Below are 20520 nucleotides of genomic sequence, written 5' to 3' on the forward strand. Positions count from 1 at the left end.
GTGATAAAGCAGGATATCAAATCCAAACTCTTCTTCTTCTTGAGCGGCTTTCAAACAAGCCAGAAAGACGGACCCACAAATTCTATAAAAAGCCAGGGAGATACCTGTGCCTTCTCTCTGCACGGCTAAAGCAACAAACAGGAGGCAAACTAACAACAACAACAACAACAACAACAACAACAAGACTCTCTGGACTGCAAAAGCAATTCAATAAGGTGTGCCACTTCGGACCACAAGATTTGGGGGACACCTCTATCTCGAGAGCTTTTTGTAGCTGAATTGGAGGCGTATAAATCCGAAGGTTAAAGAGAAATAGAGATGACCAGACCATGAGGAAATGCAAACCTGCCTGCTTTATATTAACGGCTCGAGAGACGTCCAGAGAATGATGCCGCAAACGTGAAGCTTGGATGGGCATTGTTGGGGCAAAGAACAACCAAGTGTGAGCAATTGGACAATTAAAATGGAAGGAGAGGGACTTTTGAGGTCCCCAAGAAATAAAAGGGAGGGGAGTCCATGAACTATGCATCTCTGGGAGCGTTAAGTGGCACTGGTTAAAGGAAAGTAAATTGAAAGATCAATTGTAAGCCCTTGGGGCAGTAACTAAGTCACTGCTATGTTTTCAGCAGCATCCAGCACATCCCTAAATCTTTCAGTAGTTTTAAATACGAGGCAGGCTCTGCTTTATGGCTGTGTTCAGAAGCAGCACTGGCGAGGAACAATTTTTAAGCATACAAAAGAGAGGGTTACAAACAGAGGTCTGGATTCTATTTTTTTAAAAAGAAAGAAAGATCTAAAATTGAGAAGCATGGAAGAAAGACAGAAAGCATTGGCTAAATTATTATGCCACCAACTAAACTGTGCGAAACCAGCAAAACAGTCAACTTGTGGCAGCTAATTGGTAAGAGAAGTCTCTTTGTATGCTTCCTCTGAAGCCTGAAATATTAGTCATTGTCACCAATAGGGATGACTTTCCTATTGCCAAAACCCATTGCGGCGGTTCTGACCTTCTCAACCTGATCTGCTTCGAACAGGTCTTCCCTTCCAACGTGCCATGACTGCAATGCTTTGCAAGGTTCTTTAAAACCATTGTTTCCTTTCACGAGCCTGTGATAAAAGCAGGTTGCCTTTTTCAGAACAAAGGCCCACCCTTAACCTTAAGCCACATTGGCATCCTTTTACTGTGCAATGACCGTTTTTGTCTTTCTCCCACTTTCTTCACTCTCCATTTTTTTTAATTACAAGCCTCTTTAAACTATCAACTCAGACTGAGTTACGCATCCCATTTTGGCATAGCTGAGTTGGCAGAGGACGAGGCACTCTTAATTTCAGGGTCGTGGGTTCGAGCCCCACGTTGGGCAAAAAATTTCTGCATTGCAGGGGGTTGGATTAGACCAGGCTTGGCAACCTTGGCGCTCCAGATGTTTTGGAACTACAACTCCTATGACCCCTGACCACAGGCCCTGTTAGCTAGGGATCATGGGAGTTGTAGTTCTAAAACAGGCATCCCCAAACTGCGGCCCTCCAGATGTTTTGGCCTACAATTCCCATGATCCCTAGTTAACAGGACCAGTGGTTGGGGAAGATGGGAACTGTAGTCCAAAACATCTGGAGGGCCGAAGTTTGGGGATGTCTGTTCTAAAACATCTGGAGAGCCAAGGTTGCCTATGCCTGGATTAGACAATCCTACTGGTTCCTTCCAACTCTGCAGTTCTATGACATAATATAATAATAATAATAATAATAATAATAATAATAATAATAATAATAATATCATCCTGCCCATCTGGCTGGGTTTCCTCAGCCACTCTGGGTGGCTATATATGTGGCATATTGTATAAATAAATAGTTTTCCCAATGGAAGACCAACTGACCGCATGAGTTCATTTTTTTCCAAGAACTCTCGCAATATTTAAACGACATTTTAAAATATATTACTATGTCAGCCCGTGTCTTTAGGCTGAAGACCAGGGCCGGGGGGGGGGGGGCGTTATTTAATTATATAAATAATAAACAAACCCATAATGCTGGGCCAAATGCTTTGTTATTGTTTTTCCCCTCCATTGTCTATTTGCTCCGGTCCACTTTCTCTACCACGTTACATAGATGGAACAATTGAGTTGTTGATGCCCCTTTCGTAAGTTGGGTTTGAAAGGGGACATACGTAAAGTGAATTGTGCCTAAAAGAAAACGCTCTGTGTATATTCTGAAGTATAGCTGGTACGAGTCGTCTCCCACTGAAAGCTCCTGATTAAACTCCTAGTTTAAGTTCCTATTTTTAAAATAAAATAAAATCTAAAGCACATTGGTCACCACCCAGACGGGTCGTTGTAGTACACTGCAAGGCCTCAGAAGCACAAAGCGGCATTTTCTGCCCCCAACCCAAATTATGGCCACTCATTTGGAGGCTGCTTCTCAAAATATCTTGACTCCAAGGTGCACCCAGTTGGGTCCCGTTTCTAATAAGGTATAAAACTTCGGAAGCTCTGCTGTCTACAAGGAGTTTGCAGTGCAACCCCAAGAAAAACACAAGTGTGGATTGGCCACCTTCACTTAATGAATCCATATTGGCAATTCAAAGCCAATTCAAACTGTGATATATATTTTTTTTGTTAAGTTACCTTGGCCAGCATGGCAAGATGTTGGTTCTGAACGATGGCAGTGCGATATGTGGCTAAGCCTCCTTCCTCTAGACTTGGAAACAGGTAGTATAAATGAACACTGGGAAGAAAGGAGAAAAGGCACATCAAAATCCGTAAATCTCTCGACGGCAGAGATCTCTCACTTAACAGGTTATTTCAGCAACTGCCTCTCCCCACAAGAAACCACCACGAGGCAAAAAAAATTCATTTACTTTGGTCCTTAATATGACACAGGAGTGGGGGAAGCTGTGGTCCTCCAGTTGTTGCTGAACTACAACTCCCATCAGCTCCCGCAAGCAAGGGTGATAGGCAGGGAATGTGGGATTTATAGTTCAGCAATATCTGAAAGGCAATAGCTTCCCCACATCTGATGTGGAGGATAATTAAGTTATGGGTCGTATCGGTCATTAGAGCAGACTCAGTGAAATTAAGAGACATGATTAATTTAGCTTCATTAATTTCAACAGGTCTACTCTTGAGTGAGGTGTAGTTGAATACAAAGCTAGGTCGACGGCCTCCTTTTTGTGTTCATCCTTTAAGTTGGTTATCTTGGCCACACTTCTGTGGAAGCACTGGAAAGCAAGTTCCACTGAGTTCATCCTAGATTTTTTTTAAAAAAATGGTAAAGGACCCCTGACAGTTAAGTTCGGTCGCAAACGACTCTGGGGTTACAGCGCTCGTCTCGCTTTACTGGCAGACAGTTTTTCTGGGTCATGTGGCAAGCATGACTAAGCTGCTTCTGGTGAAACCAGAGCAGCACACGGAAACGCCGTTCACCTTCCCGCCGGAGCGGTACCTATTTATCTACTTGCACTTTGACATGCTTTCGAACTGCTAGGTTGGCAGGAGCAATGGGAGCTCACTCCGTCGCAGGGATTTGAACCGCTGACCTTCCGATCAGCAAGCCCAAGGCTCAGTGGTTTAGACCACAGCGCCACCCAGAAGTAAATCCAGCTAAGAACAATGAGACTTCCTCCTAGATAACTGTGCAAAGGATTGCAGCCACATGGCACAATCCTATACAGGCCCCACTGACTTCAACGTGGCAGACTATTTCTTTTGTGCAAACTCGTACAAAGACCGAGGCGTTTTGGCTGCCAGAACTGCCCCTACGAAGAAATCGCATCCGGGAAAGTTCTATGCTCACAGTGCCAATTTTCGAGCCTCAGAAAGATTACGTGTAAAAATGCACTGCGGAGGTTTACGTAAATATAAGTACTCAGAGAGCTTGTTTTTGAGCATTAAATAAATCTGTCCTCCTTCAGCTCCTGCTATTTTCGGAGATAAAAGCCCACATAGGGTTTTATGCAAACCAAACAAAGCAAAAAGCCGCTCATCCCAAAGTAGTTGTTAGAAGGCACCGATGGCATTTTGTCTTTTCTTCTTCTGTAACATCTTAACACTTTTGCAGCCTCTTTCTAAATAAGTAGACCACTTTCCCCATTACAAACGGACACACCTGAGATCTGGAAATGAGCTTCAAATCTCCCACCCTGGAGTTTTGGGTGCTACCTGCTGTCACAAATGACACTTACCAAGGAAATGGCTGCTGTTTTCGCTAGGCTATAAAAAGTCAATTTACATTATTTTTGTCGGGTTTTTTGTTTTGTTTTGTTTCTTTCTGAGAAGAGCCTATGCAGGAAAAATGAAAGCCACCTTTCATTAACCGGGAATATGTTAGTGATTTATTCCAAATACACGAGCACGAAACTGCAAACTACCAAAAGGCAAAACGCCAAGTGCGCCATTATGAAGTCGGGATTAATGAGTAATAACCCCACACTTGGGAGAGAGAATTCAAAGTTTATTTGCAAACACACTTTTTGCTTGAGATTACAGTCGGAAAGATGAAGGAGCTCCGTGACAGGAAGATGACACGTTCCAAAATGATGTATTCCTTTTATTTGCCGGCTATAAACTTTGAAGCATTTGGTCCTAGACTAGCCATTCTCCAGAGCTGTTATGAGCAACTCTCAATTACATCTGACAGGACACAGTCATCAGCTTTTCATCTCAGAGTATTACACTTTAGGCCCTCGGCTGGGAATGAAACTTAAAATGAAGAAACGAGGCGTAGGCAGCTTCCTGAGCTGCAGCGGGGATGTGAATTTGGCAGACCAAAAACCTTTTGCATCTACGGTGTAACCTTGGTTTTCGAACATAATCCGTTCCGGAAGACTTCCGAAACGTTCGAAAACCGAGGCGCAAAGGGCCGTCTGCAAATTCAACTCAGAAAATTGAAAAACACGCAGCGGAAGCTGTCCGACCTCCGAGGCGCGTTCGGAAATGGAAGGCGCTGTGAATACTTGAAATAAATCCATCTTTAAGCCTGCCGGCACCTACGCTTTGGCATTCCCCACCTATGGTCCGATAGGCATCTTCAAATTTCTCAAGGGCTGCCACATGGAAGAGGGGACAAGCTTGTTTTCTCCTGCTCTGGAGGGTAGAACTTGAACCAATGGCTTCAATTTGCAAGAAAGGAGATTCTGACTAAACATTAGGAAGAATTTTCTGATGGTAAGAGCTGGTCAACAGTAGAACAATCTCCCTTGGGAGCTTGTGGACTCTCCTTCTTGGAGGCTTTTAAGCAGAGGTTGGATGGCCATCTGTCTTGGATGCTTTAGCCGAGATTCCTGCATTGCATGGGGTTGGACTAGATGACCCTTGGGGTCCCTTCCAACTCTACAATTCTATAATTCTATTGACACCAGGCAGGCACCTCCACTGTATTCCTTTTGGTGCCTGCTTAAAACATTTTTGTTTAGGCAAGTATGCTACGCAAGAAGTTACATGTGGTTTATTTCTTTTCAGCCATTTACTCATCATCTGACTACTTTGTTTCTAGCTGTTTTAGTTTTTTTAAAAGCCGATAATGTTTTAGATTTTTGGGGGGGGGAAGCTTACGGGCTGTTGTTGTTATCAAGCGGTATATTAATTTTGTTCAATTTAAAAAAATCAGAGCGCAACCTGGAAGAGGAGTATCGACTCACCTACGTTTCCTCAGCAGCCTCAAAGGCGAGGCAAGAGAAGCAGCTTTAGCAAAAGCCCTGCTAAATTGGTACAAGTGGAAGGCAAATCACTGGGAGAGTCAGCTCTCAACACCAGCAGTCACCTCTTTGAATTCTGAGCATGCAGCGTGAGGTCAGCTTCCTCCTGGACATACAAAATTGCCAGGAGGCACATTAACAGGATAAAGTCCAGTCATTTCCCCACCTCCTTTTGGGGCTGCTGAACAACTAGAGAGTAAAAGGTACCAGTTGATGACAAAATATCTAGAATTGGATTTGGGTTCAATTCTGTGCTTAGTCCTGAGTGAACTGAGATACAGACAGGAACGTGCTTGAAGCATTTTGAGCACTATTTAAATTACTTCTTGTTTCTTTTCTTTTTTAAAAAAAAGACTTTTGTGTGGCCTATTTGAACAACAACAAAGCCAAAAGTGTGCATGCACACGAAAGCTCATACCAAAATAAAAAAACTTAGTTGGTCTTTAAGGTGCTGCTGGAAGGAATTTTTTTTATTTTGTTTCGACTACGTCAGACCAACACGGCTACCTACCTGTAACTAGAACCAATAAATTAGTATTTTTTTATAAAAAAGAAAAAGAAAGGAAGGAAGGAAGGAAGAAAAGAAAAAAGACTTGATTCCCTAAGGGCCTCACTTCCGCATCTAGAAAGCAGTAATGACGCCAATTTAGCTTGCAAGAATACGAGGAAGATGGAAGAAATACAGATTTTTGGCATGTTTAGCACACTGGAAGTGACACATGAATGTCTACTTTTTTTATTAAAAAAGCAGAGGTCTTTGGTGTTTCAGAACAAAAATAAATAAATGGCATCAGAGTTTTAATTGGCAGAATACCCTTTCAACTGCATGATAGCCCCAAACCACCAGGGATTTTTTTTTTTAAAAAAATGTTCTTTTAATGAGGAAGGTATGATTTTATAGCAGAAGGTGCATTGGGAGTGAACCCAATACTCACCTAGTTAAAAATTCAACCACGGCATCTCCCAAAAATTCCAGGCGTTCGTTGTGGTTGATCCTGCAAACAGAAAAAATGCAAGGATCGTTACACGTGACCCATATGAGCAATTAGCGATGGATAAACAAGAGCCGGTCAATTCCTTGGGGCGGTAAAGCAAAAAGAGTTAGGCTCCCACTGCTTTCGGTCTTCAACACGCCACCCTCCGATGCCCAACAGTGAAGATTTGGGTTTCTTCTGTGCGGCACAAAAAACCACAGGCAGCCAGAAAGGTAATAAGGCCGATCGTAATTCTGTGTCAACTTATTAACCAAAGGAAAAGATAATGATGTGCAATGGCAAGCTGAGACCAGCATTCGCGTGCCCTGCCATCACCCTGGATGATTTAAAGAGAGGCCTCCTCCTAGGCCATCTACAGGATTTTGGCACAGTGCCTTGCAAGAAGAAAAAAGAAAGCATCTCGCAGAGAGTTTGCATCCTCTGTTACGGCATTGTGCCCCCTCCTGATCCTGCACGCTCTTTCGGCACTGGCACGGAAAGAGGCTTGCCGGGAGCGCTTGGGCATTTGCGGGAAAGCAGGCAAGCCGAGTGTGTTCTTAAGGTGAGAAAGAAATCACTAACAAATCAGCAGACTTCCAGGTGGTTACTGCAAAGAGGCAAAAAGTGCAGAGGCCACAGAGAGGTTTACTGGGAGCAGTTCCAACCGTGCGACACTGCAATAAATAGCCTGTTGCTGGAAAGGCACAGTTTCCCCCAACTGAAAGCTGGGGAAACCCAGCCAGATGACCAGTATACCTGAAGGAGCGTCTCCACCCCCATCGTTCTGCCCGGACACTGAGGTCCAGTACCGAGGGCCTTTTGGCGGTTCCCTCGCTGCGAGAAGCCAAGTTACAGGGAACCAGGCAGAGGGCCTTCTCGGTAATGGCTAAACCGCTTCTGGCGCAATGGAACACAGTGAAGGAAACCAGAGCGCACAGAAATGCCGTTTACCTTCCCACTACAGCAGTGCCTATTTATCTACTTGCACTGGTATGGTTTCAAACTGCTAGGCTGGCAGGAGCTGGGGCAAAGCAATGGGAGCTCACCCCGTCGCAGGGATTCGAGCCACCAACCTTCCGATCGGCAAGCCCAAGAGGCTCAGTGGTTTAGACCGCAGTGCCACCTGCGTTACTGCAACGAGGCGAAAGGTGCAGAGGCCACAAATAGGTTGACTGGTAGCAGTTCTGACCATGCACCACTGCAATATCCTGTCTTACCTTCCAAGTCCCGGACTGCAGAATCCGGGACCGGCAGCCGTGTGACACCGGAAGTTGCGTCGACGTAACTTCCAGTGTCGCTTTGCCCTTCTATGGGCACCAAAAATGGCCGCTGCCGGCTTCAAAAGTAGCTTCTACGCATGACCGGAAGTGTGTCAACGCGACTTCCGGTGTCGGCCATTTTTGGTGCCCATAGATGGGCGGGGCGACACCGGAAGTTGTGTCGATGCACTTCCAGTCATGCGTAGAAGCTACTTTTGAAGCCGGCGGCAGCCATTTTTGTGCCCATAGAAGGGCAAATCAGAAAAAAAGGCTGCCGGCAGGAGAAAATAATGGAGAAAAACGGGAGACGAAGTGATACGGGGGACCACCGGGAAAAGGTAAGTAAAAACGGGGGTTTCCCGGGGAAAACGGGGTACTTGGCAGCTATGTATCCTGTTGCTGGTAATGCACAGTTCTTCCTATCTGAAAGCTGCCCAGAACGGCTGGGGAAACCCAGCCAGATGGGCGAGGTATAAATAATAAATTTATTATTGTTGTTGTCATTAGCAGTTCTGTTCCGATCCCACTTGCTGCAGTAGAACAGCGAGCTTGTAATTGCAACAAGTACCACCCAGAAATTATGTTGTTTGCGTACCTGGAAGGAGTAGGATCATCTTGTCCAAGACGTGACATGATATTGATCAAGGTGTTTATGCCTGGGGGGAATACAAACCAGGTGTTATTTAAAAGGTAACCCCCGTGTAAACAGGCACGTTTTCTTTTAAGGGTTCAGCACAAAAGTACCCCTCCAATAATGTGAATTATTTATTGTCATCTGAACAGTAAATGATCAAGCTTATGACATAGGTTTGTAGCAAGGTTAAAGCTTACTGAGAAATGATACATAATGAATTGAAAAGGATGTTTAAAATAACGTTTGTAAAAACTAACAAACTCAGAAGCTTTTCTTTTGGGAATGATAGGGACAGAGCTACCTAAACTGTATAGAAACTTATTCATGTATGCTACTACAGCGGCAAGAATGTTACTCGCACAAAAATGGAAAGAAGAATAAGTCCCAGCAAAGGAAGAATGGATACAAAAACTTATGGACCTTTTAATAAAAGAATGGAAATGGCTTATTGAGTATTTGCAGATAAATTGTAAACAGATAAGAACATTGGTAGGATTATTGTAATAACCTGCACTTGTATAACCTGCTCCTTGTATTTAAAGGAGATTAATAAATGAGCAAACTAAGTTAATTTGGATATGCAGAAGATATTAAAAATAAATTTAAGGAACTAGAGAAATAGGGGGAAGGAAGTCATTTTGAATTGTTAAAATGATTGTGAAATTAGTGAAATGTATAAACCTGAAAAGCATAAATAAAATTTAAAGGGAAAAAAAAGCTTATAACATAGGTTTGTATCCCAATAGCTACCGCTGTATCCCAATAGCCAAGTACCTCTGTAGAATCAAAATCCAGCTGCAATTTCTCCAGTTCCAACCCTGTTTGGCTATTGCCCAACCTTTTTTGGCTTTGGGCATTCACTATGTGTAAAGTCCATCCTGCCCACACTTTAGTCTGGAAAGTCTCCACTCTCTCTTTTTTTTAAAGCAAACTATCCATTCAACTCAGATGACCATCTTAACTCCACAAACTTGGGAATATGCCCCATTGAATTCAATGGGATTTACTTTACACAACCACCCTGCACCCAGTAAAATAATGGGGACTGAACTATGCAAAAAACAACAACAACAACAACAAAAAAAACACCAACCCTTGGGCTTGTTGGGCTAGATTTCTACATGCAAGCAACACAAGAACTCTGCCTCCTTTTGCCACCTCGTGGTAGAACAGCAATTGACATTAGGGCGATGAGAACGCAGCATGCGAAACTGACTCATGTGAAGGCATGCAAGGCTGCCACCTTGCTGAAGCTCACTAAGCAGATCTGGCTCCTGTTGGCACCAGGATGCATGACACATAAGTACAGTGGTACCTCGCAAGACAAATGCCTCGCGCAGTGAAAAACTTGCTAGAGGAAAGCGTCTAGCAGTTCTTTGTTGCCTCGCAAGGTGAAGCTTTCTATGGCCGCGTCTCGCAAGAGGATTTTTCTTTAGACGATTTTTTTTTTTGCTGTCTGCCATTTGTTTCCGCAAGACGAAAATTTTCGTTAGATGGCTCGACCCGCGGAACGAATTATTTTCGTCTTGCGAGGTACCATTGTATACCTGAAGGAGCATCTCCACCCCCATCGTTCAGCCCGGACACTGAGGTCCAGCTCTGAGGGCCTTCTGGCTGTTCCCTCACTGCGAGAAGCGAAGCTACAGGGAACCAGGCAGAGGGCCTTCTTGGTAGTGGCGCCAACCCTGTGGAATGCCCTCCCATTAGATGTCAAGGAAATAAACAACTACCTGACTTTTAGAAGACAGCCCTGTTTAGGGAAGTTTTTAATGTTTTATCATGTTTTTTATATTCTGTTGGAAGTGGCTTGGGAAACCCGGCTAGATGGGTGGGGTATAAGTAATATAATATTATTATTATTATTATTATTATTATTATTATTATTATTATTATTATTATTATTATGCCATGGGTTCCTCAAGGGAAGAAAGGTGATATATACAGTAGAGGAAAGGAAGTAAAATAGACGAGGAGAAAGAAGTGAGAGGGGAAAATCACGACACCAGCAAAACGTACCTTTTTTCCTCATATGCATATGGTGAACTTTCCTATCTCCATATTTGGGCTGGCGGATGCCGCAATTGGACAAAGAATTTCTGGCGTGGTCTGGATTCATCCCGAAGTTTAAGTGATGGCTTGGGTGAGTCATGGCCAGCTGTAAACGCGGCAGAATCCCAAAGCAAAGACAAAAAAGTCCTGTAAGTGTCCGCTGCTCATTCCAATCACTGCAGAGCTTTAAAACGGACAGCTGCCGTGAAATTGTAGGAGCGCAGGACTACCCCACCCTGAGTTGTTCAAGTCCTCCACGTCAGTAAGCGCCAATAGCTAAACGTTGCAACTCAGTTCCAAAGACAACTTATAGTCCAGGAACCGTCACGATAAGAGGCAGAGTTCGAAACTCCCATTGTTCCGGGCACGTTTTATGACAGAGAATTCCATGAGCGCAAGCAGTTTCTGAGCTCTGAAATTTCAGATTGAAACTGCATATTGTGGGGGAAAGGAAAAGGCATAGACTTTTCAACACTTCCATTTTTGCTCTATTTGTTCACTTGAAAGACTCTCAGTAATAAGAAAAAAACAACAGAAAATTGCACGTGAGGATCTAATTGCTGCAGCCAATAACCATGCAAAAATATCAGGCATGATAAAATCTTTGCTCTTTAATGGCATATTGTCTGATACCTTTGTTTCGTATTCACAGGAATGCAGGTAGACTAGATCTAGAATACTTGGGTTACCTCCACCTTATAAACATAAACAGCTCCTGCGTCCTTCTCCTTATATTCCACCCCTCTCCATCCTTTCATTGACCCCCCTCCAACCTAGACTCATCTACATGGGTCAGTTAAAACGTTAAAAATACATTATAAACATGTGACACCAGAGGGCACTGTAGAGCAATGGGAAATGGCATTGAGCACTATATGGTTTTGTTTTTTTTAAAGCGTTTCTACAGATCAGTGTAGATCCAGCCCCTCTCTCTGCTCCAACCCTGACAAGGTCCTCTGTGCACAATATGATGCCAACAGCCGGTGCTTCCGACTCATTCTTTGGCTCCCTGATTGGCTGCCTCCATCAGCCCCCATCTCCAGGTTGGCCTGGTCAGTTCTCTGGCTCTGCCGTCCACAAGCTAATGCAAACTTACCAGTGCATCTATTCCCTGCTCCCTTTCCCCCCACCACAATGCAACTTCAAACACATGGGACCTTCAGCATTTGCTTACCTGCAATAAACAGCGATCTTTAAAAATGTATCCTATCAGTTTATCCAGATGCATTAGACATTGATGGTAGCGAATGTGATGAGTCAAGACAGGAAGCATCATGGCATGCTAGGAGAAAGAATTGCCATTATTTATTTACCTGGAACTTTTAGCCCTATGTTTTTTCAAGTAGAGTCATACTTCATGTTACATCCGCTCATTCGCCACCCCTAGCCCAGCCACCTCATCCACACACCTCAGATTTTACACAAATAAATAAAATGCATACACTTCGTTCACTAGGAATACAGAAGGGTATCCACTCACCTGACAGACATCAGAGCGGATGCCCGTTTTCCAGAATCCTTGGCTGCTCAGCTCGACGGTCACTTCGCGACGCATGGTGTTCTTCTGCCTAATCTTCTGCAGCGCTTCCTTTAAAGCAAAAAAAGGGGGGATTATCTCTGCAGGACCTGACCTGGGATAGCTCAGCAGAGCAACCTAAATTGCCCCTAAGTGCATTCAGAAAAGAGAGTCTTGGGTCAATGGGGCTTCTCTTGCTTGCTGCTTGGGACATTGGAGCAAAAAACGCTGGGGGGAAAAACAAGAATACCTGCCCACTCCCATGCATGAAGTCTAATGGCATTTGGGCCCTAGTGCTTGGGAACGAGTTCAAACACCTTTCTCATGTGAAAACAATACCATACTGGTCTGCTCTTCCCCTCCCAACCTGGCTTGTATCAAACTTGAGTGTTTCCTGTCTTGAAAACCTAGAGAGCTGCTGCTGATCAATGTACAGTGGTACCTCTACTTGCAAATTTAATGCGTTCCGAACGCAAATTCGTAAGTCGAAAAAAATTGTAAGTCGAATCCCATAGGAATGCATTGGGAGAAAAAAATTGTAAGGAGAAGCAACCCTATCTAAAAATTCGTAAGTAGAAAAAATCCTATCTAAACCGCATCCAAGATGGCGAACGGAGCTCCATTCGTAAGTAGAAACATTCGTAAGTAGAGTTATTCGTAAGTAGAGGTACCACTGTAGATGGTGCTAAGATGGACCGACAATCCAGCTTGATATAAGGCACATTCCCACGTTCCGGGAAAATGACTACCAGGTTTGTGCAAATAACACACTGGAGGTGTGGACAGGAGCCACGCAGAGCACCTCAAAGGCTTAAGATCATACCAACACAGAAAGTGCCATGGTGTGTCAGATCAAGTTTCACTAAGTCCGGCATGCTTTAAGAATCCCAGAATCTGACACTCTCGTGTGCTGCCTGCAAGTTTGCCAGAGGTATCTGTTTAGCCACTGCGATAACCGGATGCTGAATCTGATGGGCTTTGGCCTGATCCAGCAGGCCTCTTCTTTTGCTTCTCTCAGATCCAGGGCTATCCACCAAAAATTCATCGTTCCAGAAGCTCAGCCCTCTGTAGAGCTGGCCGATATATTGATAAATTGGCGTTCAGATCGCGATACCCATTTCGGACCATTTGAGCTGACAATGCATTGTGCCAGCTCAAATTGCCTGCAGACACCGTCTGGACCTTTGAGGAAGCCCCCTGCCCCTTGCATGAGATGGAGCAGTAATGGGGGTTGCTCAGCTGAAGACTGCTCCCCACCCCCAGCTGAGCAGATACGCCCCTCCAGTTTGCATGAGCCAGAGCAATATCGGGGCTTCGTAGGGCTGGGTCATGTATTTCAGCTGCTTCTTGCTCCCCTAAAGTGTGGAAGAAGAGGCAGCCAGGATGCATTCCAGATACCGTGATATATCGGCATATCACACTATTAAGCTGCTGATATATCACAATGTCAAAAACCAGATTATCGCCCAGCCCTCGTCTCCTGTCTCTTGGGTCTGTTGTTGAAAAAAAGGAAAACCTATATCTGAAAATCTGTGGCAGAGAGCATGAGGCAGAGCAAAGGAATAAATTAAAACGCCAACGGTCTAAATTGCTTTGGAAACAAAGCAATGATGCATTGACGCTGTGCTATTTGCAAAGGACCGTGGCGATATTTTCCAACACCCTCTTCAGCCTAAGGTTCAGGGTTCAAGTTTGAGCAAAGGCAACAGCAATGTAAGGAACAAAACATGGTATACAGACACACAGAGAAATTAGGACAGAAATAAAATAAAATGAAATAAAGTAGCTGCATACTTCTCTTTGCACAAGTTTCTGCTTATCCGCTTGTTTCACTTTGGGGCTGTTAGCCAGCAGATGGCGCAATTTCACATAACTCTTCCAGAGTTTTTGGTACCTGAGAATTAAAAATAATAATAATAATAATAAAAAGTTGGATGGGAGATAAATCACTCTTGATCCGTTTCCTTTTTGTTTTTAGTTAAGACGGCTGCCTAGTAATTCTCAGGTCCATACTGGAAAGAAATCCTTTCCTATCCTTATATGGAAACTGGCATTATCTTGAAAAGAGAGCATAGCCAACCATTTCCCAGCTCCGCTTCCAGCTCAACAAAGGTTGACAGGCCTTGTTTCTTTACAAAAGGAAGAACACATCATTGCTTGGATCACAGCCCATGGACTCGGGCATTTGGACTGTTCCCAAGACCAGGTTTTTTTCCCCCTTTACAAGAGACAGTGTCTACGTGAGGCGAACTACAAGGAGCTGCAGGAAGAATCAAGGAAGGTGGTGGGAGATTTGCTATAACAAAATGCAGCAGTGATGGGCAAAAGCTTGAATGGTAATGGAGGGAAACTTGGGCAGCCATTAGAAAAATTAACAGAGGATAAGATAAGGCTATCACTGGCTACCAGGATGGCCTCAGTATTAAGACTGGGCGATATATCAATATATCGCCTCAAACTGGGTTGAAGTCCCTATTATGATATCAGTTTCGTAGTTTTTGACCTGGCAATATATTGTGAATCAGGATGTGTGTGCACTATGCAAAAATTGCAATGTGGGGGGAAAGGTGAAGCCAGCCAGTGCATCTACATAGCTCCATCCTAATTTTAGATATTGTAATATATCTGTATATCACAATGTTTAGCTGGGGATATGTCACGAAGTTGAAAACCAGCTCCATCCTTATTTCAGATATTGTGATATATCAGCATATCATGATGTTTAGCTGGTGATATCTCACAGCTGAAAACCAGATATTGTCTAGCCCTACACTTCACCTCTACAGTGGTACCTTGGGTTACAGGCACTTCAGGTTACAGACTCCGCTAACCCAGAAATAGTACCTCGGGTTAAGAACTTTGCTTCACAATGAGAACAGAAATGGCACAGAGGCAGCGGGAGGCCCCTATTAGCTAAAGTGGTGTCTCAGGTTAAGAACAGTTTCAGGTTAATAATAATAATAATAATTTATTATTTATACCCCGCTCATCTGGTTGGGTTTCCCCAGCCACTCTGGGCGGCTTCCAACAGAAAAATGAAATAAAATAATCTATTAATCATTAAAAGCCTCCCTAAACAGGGCTGCCTTCAGATGTCTTCTAAAAATCTGGTAGCTGTTTTTCTCTTTGACACCTGATGGGAGGATGCTCCACAGGGCGGGCGCCACCACCGAGAAGGCCCTCTGCCTGGTTCCCTGCAACTTGGCTTCTCGCAATGAGGGAACCGCCAGAAGGCCCTTGGTACTGGACCTCAGTGTCCGGGCAGAACAATGGGGGTGGAGACGCTCCTTTAGGTATACTGGACCAAGGCCATTTAGAGCTTTAAAGGTCAGCACCAACATTTTGAACTGTGCTCGGAAACGTACTGGGAGCCAATGTAGGTCTTTCAAGACCGGCGTTATGTGGTCTCGGCGGCCGCTCCCAGTCACTAGTCTAGCTGCAGTATTCTGGATTAGTTGTAGTTTCCGGGTCACCTTCAAAGGTAGCCCCACGTAGAGCGCATTGCAGTAGTCCAAGCGGGCGATAACTAGAGCATGCACCACTCTGGCGAGACAATCTGCAGGCAGGTAGGGTCTCAGCCTGCTTAGCAGGTGGAGCTGATAGACAGCTGCCCAGGTTAAGAATGGACCTCCAGAACGAATTAAGTTCTTAACTCGAGGTACCACTGTACGTTGTTCCATCATTATTTCAGACATTGTGATATATCAGTGTGTCGTAATGTTTAGCTGGTGATAAACCGCAAAGTTGAAAACCAAATCTTGACCAGCCCAACTGGGGAACACAAGGAGAGTGCTCATGTCCCAGTCATGGACATGCCAAAGGCAACTGCTTGGCCCATGTGAGAGCAGAAGGAAATGGTTCTTAAGACGATAACAGTGAATTGACAGCCAAACATTTTGCAGATTACTCCCCAGGGAACAAAACAATGTTAATGACCCATCATGCAATGCACAAAACATAAGGGAATTGAGTCTTTAGGGAACCCACAGAAATTAAGAGGGGAAATTGGTGCTGGTTCAAGATAAATGGTCTACGGTTTACAATATAAGGATTTCATTTTAAAAGGCATGCATGCTTTTGAAACAAAATTAAAGGAATGCAGAAAGCAAAACGTTTTCACTTAAGAGAAGGGGGGAAAGAAAGCATTTCAGAGTCCAGAATTTCACTGTGCAGCGCAGAACAATTACTGATTTTTCCTCCCCCACCCTTTCCATCTATTCCCCAGAGTACTATCGCAGTGGGTGTTCGTAACTGCTTTAGCAGAAGCATTTGCTTCTGCACCTGCCCATCAAGAGCAAGGCTGTTAAGACTGCATTCAACCCCAGGCTTGACAATAATTGCTTACTGTGGGTCTCCAGCATAACTGAGTTGAGCAGGTCGTATTCCAAAGTGGACAATAATGGGGAAAGTAATCACATCAGGGTTGAACTGCTCACGATCCAATTGGTCAATGCGAACCGAGCTGGGTTTCTGGAGCAAGCAGAGGGAAAAGATCAAACAATTAAATTTAGGTAACAATGGCTCTATCGCAGGCATATATACAGTAACTTTACGAAAACGGCCTCTACGCAGAGGAAGAGCTGGCCCTGAAGACAGTGGGGCACATTCCATCTTCCACTGGCTCGTTTCCGCTCGGGAAACGAATCTGAAACCCAACCGTAGTTTCAAATCCTCGTAAAACGAGAAGTCAAGCCAGCTGCGGGTAAGGGAGGAGGGAGCACATGTTGCAGAGACTGGCTCCTGATTCGTTAACCACTACTAACAGCCCCTGAACGGACCTGTTATGGACTAGCGGGGAAGAGAGAGTTGAATGACCACACCTAGGCTTGTATGAAATGCAGCCACCTTGCCAGCTGAAGGATTTCTGTGCATGCAACAGGACTTTCCCCAGTGGCATAGCGTGGGTTGCCGGAGCCCGGGGCTGCACAGAGCGGGGTGGTGGGAGGGAGGGGAATGGATTACGCATGCCCATTCAACCGCCTAATGATGACCACGTCACCTGGGAGATCACAGCCGCAGAGATAAGAAGAGTCATTCCGTTGTCTAGAGAGGTCACTCCCTGGTTCTCAGGGAGAAGCCGTTTTCAAGGGAGCCCAGAGACGGAAGTGCGCAACTGTATCGAGGCAGCACTGGGGGTTGGAATTTTGCGCCCTCTAAAAATTTTGCGTCCGAGGCAACTGTCACTCTGCCCCTCCCCAAGCTACGCCAATGCTTTCCCTGCCTCCTCCCGCCCCATATGTACTACATCCTTCCCAAATCTGCTCCAGGGCACTGAAGAGTACGGGTGTGCAAGTTGGAAGATTATCTAGCTCTGCATGGGATACAATAAGACACACCACAGACAACGATTTTCCCACTTAGAACTTCCCTGGAGTTAAAAGCAAAGTCAAGAGACAACAGGAAAACCATCTACCAATGATTGATCCCACTGTTTACGCTGCACATCTAAGTGTTTACAGCGAGAGTGAATTGCTAAGGGTTCGTTACAGCTAAAAGGAGGAATATAACTGAGGAAATAAATCCGTCACACAAAAATACCACACTCCGTTCAGCTTTTCCTTGCACTACCAACCCAAACTCTAGAGCGACAAGGTAGGCAATGAAAGGGGCGTGTGCAGAAGCACTGCTTGAAGTGTGTGAAGGACTTCACAGAATTTAAAGGTATTCTAAAAACATTTAAAAGGTTAGGTACTGCAAGACGTCCCTTCTCCTTCCCGAGCTTGTTTAGCCTTCGCTCGGATATAAAGAAACAGAGAACCCCCCACACAAATATCTCTCTTGCTATTTATTATTGGTAGGAATTAAAATGTGACCTTGTCACGGAAGGAACGAGAAAGAGGACAAACAAACAAACAGTGACTATTCTTCTCCTTCCTCCTTGACTTATTACTGACAAAGAAAGCTATAACTACAAAACACGCCAATAAAACAGCTCTCTCATAAGCCTCTCCTGATCTTTCCCTATTGTGCCGAATGAGAACTTTATTGCTGAGCTCGACAATCGCAAGGCGAAACGTTCGGCGGCAAAAGCCAGGACGTTCCTATCATTCAAAAAAGAAGAAGAAGATGCGGCTATTGTGCAGCGTTACAATGGACACTAAGCCCAATCTCCATAGAATAAAGTGAGCAGAATTGTGTATACATCTGATACTTAGAAGACTTGTGGGATTCCTATGAAGTGTTGTTGGAGAAGGAGAAAGGTGGTGGTGGGGGAACAGTGTGGACAACTTTATTCTAGTGACACCCGACACTAAAACTTTAGGCACCAGGCCAAAAGGTTGCTTTATAACCAGGCCTTTGGTTGATTTGATTGACATCCTATGCCCTTTTAAAATGTGAGGGTTTTGGGGGGTGGGGGTGGGGTTATCGGGTTGTTGTTTTTATTTAGGTTATATATTTTGTGGTTTTATATTTTGATTTTCCGGTTTTCGAACAATTTTTGGAAGCAAAAGCCGAACGTTCGGTGTGGCTTCCGATTGGCTGCAGGAGCTTCCTGCAGCCAATCAGAAGCCGTGCTTTGGTTTCCCAACATTTTGGAAGTCAAATGGACTTCTGGAACAGATTCTGTTCAACTTCCAAGGTAGGACTGTATTGAGAATGTGCAACACTGGTACTGAGAGTGGTACCGAAATCCTCAAGGATACCATGTGCCAGGCCCACAGCCAAGGACACAGCCCTCTGGGAGCACCAGGGAAGTCTTCCTGTGCTGATCCAGAATGCGGCAGCTTGACTGGTGACTGGTGAACGGCCGCCGAGACCATAAAACACCAGTCCTGAAAGACCTACATTGGCTCCCACTACGTTTCCGTGCACAATTCAAAGTGCTGGTGCTGACCTTTAAAGCTCTAGATGGCCTTGGCCCAGTATTCCTGAAGGAGTGTCTCCACCCCCATCCTTCACCCGGGACACCGAGGTCCAGCTCCGAGGGCCTTCTGGTGGTTCCCTCACTGTGATAAGTGAGGTTACAGGGAACCAGGCAGAGGGCCTTCTCGGTAGTGGCACCCGCCCTGTGGAACGCCCTCCCGTCAGATGTCAAAGAAATAAACAACCATTTGACTTTTACCCTGTTTCTCATATTTTAAGACATACCCATAAAATAAGCCATAGCAGGATTTTTAAGCATTCAAGGAATATAAGCCATACCCCGAAAATAAGACATAGTGATAGGCGCAGCAGCAATGCCGGCCGCGGCAGGAGGAGGAGGAAAAAATTAAGACATCCCTCGAAAATAAGCCATAGTGTGTTTTTTTGAGGAAAAAATAAATATAAGACATGTCTTATAATATGAGAAACACGGTAGAAGACATCTGAAGGCAACCCTGTTTAGGGAAGTTTTTAATATTTGATGTTTTATCGTGTTTTTAATACAGTGGTGCCTCGCTTAACGAATGCCCTGCTTAACGAAATTTCCGCTTAACGAAAGGTCTTTTCTAGCGAAGGTTGCCTCGCTAGACGAATTCGTTTTACGAAAAATTCGTCTAGCAAATCGCGGTTTCCCATAGGAATGCATTGAAATTCAATTAATACGTTCCTATGGGCAAAAAAAAATTTCAAAAAAATTTCAATGCATTCCTATGGGATTCGCTAGACGAATTTTTCGTTATAAGAAAAGACCCATGGAACGAATTAAATTCGTCTAGCGAGGCACCACTGTATTCTGTTGGGAGCTGTACAGAGTGGCTGGGGAAACCCAGCCAGATGGACGGGGTATAAATAAATACATTATTATTATTATTATTATTTGCACCCACAGATGCCATGTTGGCTTACGGCCCTAGATTACTACCTTTTATTGTCCTGCAATCATCATTGCATCTTAATGTTTTGTTGTCCCTAAGATGGCCAAACCATGCACTACTTTTGGGCAGCTGTCTTAGGCCACCAACAAAATAAATGACTAGATTGGGAGAGATGGAATTGATTGTGTTTCGGGGTTTGGGCACAGCACAAGAAAACTCAGTCTGAGAACATTTGCAGTACCATGCCAGGGCTGGTAACGATCATCCCCTTGCATTCCTCGGCATATTTCTGCCACTCCAGCTCCTCCCATTGTAGCATATTGGCAATCTCCTCTTCCGGCACCAATGGCTTATTACAGCGTAACAAATACAGCAGAATCTGGTGCATGGACAGAACTTCTTTCCCTCCATCTTCAAAGAAAAAGAAAAGAAAAAGGGCATATGATCCCAAACACTGTTTATAAAATGTTTCTAGAGGAAGCAGAAGTAGGCGTCCAAAGGAAGCAACAGCAGTCAGGGCCGCAAATGGCTACAACGAAAGACAATGGCTGAGATCCCAAACATTTCCTATTCATTGGGATTTACTCCAAGGTTAGCAGGGTTATGAGTGCAGACCGTAAAGGCCACCGGCACGTTTAGAAATTGGTGGGAATTAATTGG

The 20520-nt window shown here is 44.5% G+C and overlaps 1 protein-coding gene across 2 annotated transcripts in view; it reads right to left on the minus strand.

Annotated features, from left to right (window-relative positions):
* Positions 1-20520, minus strand: part of DROSHA (drosha ribonuclease III) — a 78867-nt gene that overhangs the window by 37312 nt on the left and 21035 nt on the right. For both annotated transcript variants that reach the window (XM_035125178.3, XM_035125176.3), the window contains exons 13-21: positions 20102-20271; positions 16467-16591; positions 13916-14015; positions 12086-12193; positions 11780-11887; positions 10573-10711; positions 8518-8578; positions 6625-6684; positions 2622-2721 (exon numbers count right to left, since the gene is read on the minus strand). In XM_035125178.3, the coding sequence (XP_034981069.3) occupies positions 2622-2721; positions 6625-6684; positions 8518-8578; positions 10573-10711; positions 11780-11887; positions 12086-12193; positions 13916-14015; positions 16467-16591; positions 20102-20271 (971 nt within the window). The remainder of the gene's footprint in view (positions 1-2621; positions 2722-6624; positions 6685-8517; positions 8579-10572; positions 10712-11779; positions 11888-12085; positions 12194-13915; positions 14016-16466; positions 16592-20101; positions 20272-20520) is intronic.

This window comes from Zootoca vivipara, chromosome 8, assembly GCF_965207765.1.
Source record: "Zootoca vivipara chromosome 8, rZooViv2.hap1.1, whole genome shotgun sequence".
NCBI lineage: Eukaryota > Metazoa > Chordata > Lepidosauria > Squamata > Lacertidae > Zootoca > Zootoca vivipara.